Source organism: Nannospalax galili, unplaced genomic scaffold (assembly GCF_000622305.1).
Source record: "Nannospalax galili isolate Female #2095 unplaced genomic scaffold, S.galili_v1.0 scaffold137, whole genome shotgun sequence".
Taxonomy (NCBI): Eukaryota; Metazoa; Chordata; class Mammalia; order Rodentia; family Spalacidae; genus Nannospalax; species Nannospalax galili.
Genome location: NW_008340203.1, coordinates 1,676,289 through 1,681,442, shown reverse-complemented (window position 1 = coordinate 1,681,442; position 5,154 = coordinate 1,676,289). Strand labels below are relative to the sequence as shown.

At 50.8% G+C, this 5,154-nt stretch overlaps 1 protein-coding gene across 8 annotated transcripts in view; it reads right to left on the bottom strand.

Moving 5' to 3' along the window:
- Nucleotides 1–1,290: 1,290 nt before the first annotated feature.
- Ttc25 (tetratricopeptide repeat domain 25) overlaps nt 1,291–5,154 on the bottom strand; it is a 34,711-nt gene continuing 30,847 nt past the window's right edge. For 4 of the 8 annotated variants that reach the window (XM_008835269.3, XM_029564573.1, XM_017798734.2 and 1 more), the window contains exons 11-12: nt 4,558–4,642; nt 1,291–1,823 (exon numbers count right to left, since the gene is read on the bottom strand). In XM_008835269.3, the coding sequence (XP_008833491.1) occupies nt 1,465–1,823; nt 4,558–4,642 (444 nt within the window). In that variant the 3' untranslated portion in view covers nt 1,291–1,464. Of the gene's footprint in view, nt 1,824–4,557; nt 4,643–5,154 lie in introns of those variants that run through there. The other 4 variants (XM_008835270.3, XM_029564574.1, XR_003849851.1 and 1 more) reach the window with 4 other exon arrangements.

Sequence of the window (5,154 nt, the reverse complement as noted above, 5' to 3'; positions counted from 1 at the left end):
ACGCCTTTAATCCCAGCACTCTGGAGGCAGAGGCCTGCGAATCTCTGTGAGTTCGAGGCCAGCCTGGTCTACATAGCGAGTTCCAGGCCAGCTGGGGCTACTGGGAGACCCTGTCTCAAAAATACCAAAAATAAATTAAAAATTTAAAATATTGTCTACAGAGGGACCTGGGATTGATGAAAGGGTAAGTTTTAGGAGACCTCAGTAAATTTTGCCTTTGAACTGCCTCATTCATGTGAACCTAATCCCAGCTTCATTTTAGCCTGTGGTCCTCAGCCCTGACTCAGGACCAGGATGCAAAGGATATATCCTCTGAGGCCAGCTGTTCCAGAGCCAGGATTTAGGAGTTTGCTGAGCAGCAGCTGAGTACCAGAAACCGCCTATTTCTCACAGTAACTCTGAGGCTGTACAGAGGAGGAGGCAAGCTTGGGGAGCTTGATTTACTCCCAAGTCCAGCCAGAGGTGCTGTGGTTGGAGTCCCTCTATGCCCCTACTCCCAGGCTCTTTCCCTGCTCTCTAGCAGGGGCATCTCTCATTCCAGACCCTAGAGCAGTATCACTCTATTAGCCCCAGCATTGCTTCCATCTGCTCTCAAGACCTGGAGTTTTGTTGTTGTTTTAAAAAATATTTTATAGGCCGGGCATGGTGGGGCACAACTTTAATCCCAGGACTTGGGAGGCAGAGGCAGGCAGATCTCTGTGAGTTCAAGGCCAGCCTGGTCTACATAGTGAGTTCCAGGACAGCTGGGGCTACAGGGAAACCCTATCTCAAAAAGACAAAAAAAAAAAAAAATTCTATTAGTTTATGAGTGTATTGCCTACATGTAGGTGCACCCATGTCATACAATGACTGCAGAGGTTAGATGAGGGAGTTGGATTTCCTGGAACTCGAGTTATGGATGGTTGTTAGCTGGCATGTGGGTGCTGGGAATTGAACCCAGGTCCTCTGCAAGAGCAGGCAGTGCTGTTAACCGATGAGCCATCTTTCCAGCCCCAAGGCCTGGAGGTTTACAAGTCTGGCCACAGTGTGACAGCAGATGAGAGCTGAGCCAACCTACCACTGTGGCCTGTGTACAACCTCCCGCCCCGCCCCACCCCGTGTTATGCACATAGTGGGTCCCTGGGAAGGTGAACCAATGGTCAGAGGCTGGCAGACATGCCTCTTCCCAGGTCTTCCTTTCCCCTCCCTTCGAGGCTCTGGAACTCACCTGTCTCTACTTACTTCCTCATTTCTTCCACCAGACCCAACTGACCCAAATGACCACCTCAGGCTCTGTAAAAGTGGAAGACATTATTTAATGGAAAAGGAATGGCAGGTGAGGCGACCTGAGGGAGTCAGTCTCCCACTTTCTCCTATCACAAACAAGTCTCATTTTAAAAAACTCTTGAGTTTCCATGGCTCCTGGGAACACGGTCTTCCTGAGCTCAATGCCAACATAAGAAATCTTCATTTCTTCTCCCATCCTCAGTCTTGGGTTTCCCCTCCTTCTTCTGTTTTCCCCAACCTTTCAGTCTCTGCTCTGCCTACTTCTGAGTGTGTCTGGTCGAATTCTTCAGAAGGCCTCCTGTAAATCTCCCCGGACTCGCTCCTCATTCCTTTCAGTGTCTTGTTATCGCCTGTCAGGCTTTCCACAGGTCCTCCACAGCCATGTCTATCTCTCTCTCTCTCCATGGTCTGCCAAGCCTGTTTGGATTCCTCCTCGTCTGCTGTGTCTTTCTCGCTCTCCCTTGGGTCTTTTTCCCACTGCTTCATCACCCCCTCCGAGTCAGCTCGCCTTACTTCCTTCTCCAATGTTGGCAACTCCATCAGTGCAGGGACCTCTTCTGAAAAACAGAATGGGGCGGGAGCAGGGTGAAACCCTGTCATGACTAGGCTGGAGAAGGCATGGGCTTCTGACAGAGAAGCCGAGGGAGAGACTGTTGGTGCGGCAGCATACCTTTCCAGGAGGAAAGAACCGGACCATCGCACTGGGTGTACTAGAGCTGCTTTGGCATTGGGTGAAGTGCTACACAGATCATATCATAATGATCCTCATGAAATTGCACAGCGACCCAAGATTAACAGAAACAAAATTGCACTGTGATTCCCCTGCAGGTAAGAGCAGAGCTAGAATTTGAACTCCAGTCTGGCCCAAAAGCACAGGCACTTCTCCCTGCAAGAAATGGCCGCACCCTTGTTCCTGAGTCCACGCCTCATAAGCAGCCACTGCCACAAGCTCCTGCTGCCACAGACGGAGCCGTTTCTGCCACCATGCCTTCCCCACTGCAACAGAAACCAAGGGGCAAAAAAAACCCTTCCTCCCTTAACACAAAGGGTACACACGCTGGGAAATGACAGCAAGTTCCTTCCCGGGGCCCTCATCCTGCCACCATCCAAGCCGCAAGCAGAAGAGTCTGCTGGAGAGCTGCTCTTTTATGAGAATCTTCTCTCGTTTTTCATAGTTACAGAAAAGTCACCAATCTCCTCCTGAGCATCTCTCGTTCGCTTCTAGGAAGCTGCTCACCTGAAGTCAGTCTGAACCGGTTCACGGCCACGTGGAGATGAAAAGATAAGCAATGCTGCCCCCTGCTGTTCAGAGAAGGAAGTGCCCCACGAGGGCGTGGAAAGACCTTTCCCCAGCATGTGGCCTGGCAAGGGAGCCCAGGTGCTTGGAGCATCGGCCCTTCCCTACAGTCTCTTTTCACACCTATCACCCCTGTGGCTTTTGAGCCGCCACAAGCAAGCTGTAGAAGCAGAGACTCAGCCTCACTTTGAGGGTATCAGCTGCTACACAGCAGGCACTGGATAAGAAAGGGTTGTTAGGCTGCCAGATGGTTCAAGTTTGGATCCTCCAGTGCGAAAACACACACCTGTGATCCCGACACTTGGGAAATGGACGCAAGAGAATCGGATTTCACGGTCATGCTGAGTTACAGAGAAAATCTGAGCCCCTGCTCCCCTTCAAAAGACCAGACAGGTCCCTGGGGCAAATGTGTTTGTCTAAACAGGTCAAATTAGCAACTCCAGGTTCTTCAAGAGACCCTGGTTCAAGCTGGGTGTGTGGCCATGCCTTTAATCCCAGTGCTCAGGTAACAGATATAGGTGGATCTCTGAGAGATCAAGGCCAGCCTGGTCTACATAGTGAGATCCAGGTCAGCTGGGGCTACAAGGAGGCCCTCAAAAAGAGACAAAAATAGAAATGACATTGGAGGTTAACCTCCAGTTAACACATGTACACATGTGCACCCACACGTGAACATTACACTCCACACATACAGTAAAGGGAGGAGGGTCTCATCTGGCCACTCTGCTGTAGTGACCACAAGGACTAGAGAGGACTGGACCTTGGATTTTGGAGGGCTGTAGACAGGAAACTGTCCTGGGCTCTGTCATCCTGGATTAGATTCTACTCACTACATTATGGCTGAGGTGAGAGCCCCACAGAGGGAGGCAGATAGGCTGTGTGTCACCAGAAACAGTATGGAACCGTGTTTGATGCCAGACTGCAAACCATTGTAGGTTTCTAAACTCTCAGCCTCAGTGTCCTCATTGGTCAAATCGAGTGCTTTGACAGTGTTCCTGGAAGGATGGTGAGAGTGGGTGCCGACCATGTCCCTAGAAGAAGGCCTGGCAGCAGGGCACTAAATGGAGACTAGTGGCTGATCTCAAACCAGCTCTTCTGGGCCTGCCCACACTCTGCCTCCCCTTCCCTCACACCTTCCCAGTGAGTAAGAGGAGCCTTAAGTCAGGGGGTCAAAGGCCTATTTGCTCCCCAGAAGCTTGTAGCAAAGCTGTTAGGCAAGGCAGGGGTCCCAGAAGAGAAACACCACACAGCCCTGCTGGGAGAAGGGCCGGGCAACACTCTCCCTGTGTGTGACCTGGCAGATCACTAGCCTCATTCAGCCTCCCTTTCCCCCACCTAGTACCTGCCTCCTAGGGGTGAGGACAGAATGAAAGCAGACCAGCCTAGTGCTTTACTCTGTCTGGTTGGCAGTAGTGCCCAGTGTTTCCTGTCCTCCTACCTGTGTCTGCTCTTTCTGTGTGCCACTGTAAATGCCTTCCTTCCTCTTCCACCTTTCACCTGGAAAACTGCTAGGCATCTTTTGGAACCAGAATTAGACCATCTTCTTCCTTGAGGCTTTCGCTGTCTCCCTCCACGGAGTCCCAGCCCCTTGCCTGTGCGTTCGCACACTGTGCTTCCACTCCACTGCAGCCCTTGTGTGGAAAACCCCATGGCTGGCTACTCTGCAGCCTTCCCATCCAGCTGTAGGCTCCTCCAGGCCAGAATTTCTGCCTTTCCAGAATCTAGCATCTACTTGGCACATAGCAAGTGCTTAATAAATACTTGATGAATAACTTGAAGACATGACTGAATGGGCTCAAGGGCAGCCAGGCTGGGTGCAAAGCCCAGGCCAAGGTGAACTGAATCCTCCCCCTGTCCTGCTCCAAGAAAAGTACCCAGCTGTTTGTGGCAACTAAGCAAGAATACTCAGAGCAGTGCCATCCTGGCCTGGGAGTGGCTGGGAAGTGTGGCCAGGAGAGAAGGCCGAGGGGGACACTTGGGCTCCAGGGACTCACGTTTCTCTGTTTTTTCCCGGAGTATCTCCCTATAGTTAGTTTTCTTCAGCTCTTCCATGATGCCTTTATTGGCGTCGTCCAAAGCCTGGGGGGGCGGGGAGGGCAGACACAGAGGGAGCTGGTGAACTCTCTTAAGCCCTGGGTGGAACCTGTTCCATTTTCTTTCCTAACCCAAACCCTAGTCCTAGAATGCAAGGCAAGGCACAAGCCTGCCACCCTGTCTTCCCTCTGCTTCCAAAGACTCCGGCCCTCAAGTCAGTTTGTATTTCCAGTGCTGAAGAACATGAGAGGCTGTGACAGGAGGTCAAAGATCCATTCCTCCCGGCTTAGGAATGTACTAGGGAGTGTGGCTGCCTGCTAATTTCTACCTTTTCACCTAAAACTCTTTTTTCTTCTTTTTAAAACATTTTAAACCAGCTGGGCATGGTGGTACATGCCTTTAGTCCCAGCACTTGGGAGATCTCTATGAGTTCAAGGCCAGCCTGGTCTACATAGTAAATTTCAGGATAGCTGGGGCTACAGGGAGACCTGTCTCAAAAAGACTAAATAAAAAAAAAAAAAAAAAAAACCAAAAACAAAGCTAATTTAAAAAAAAGT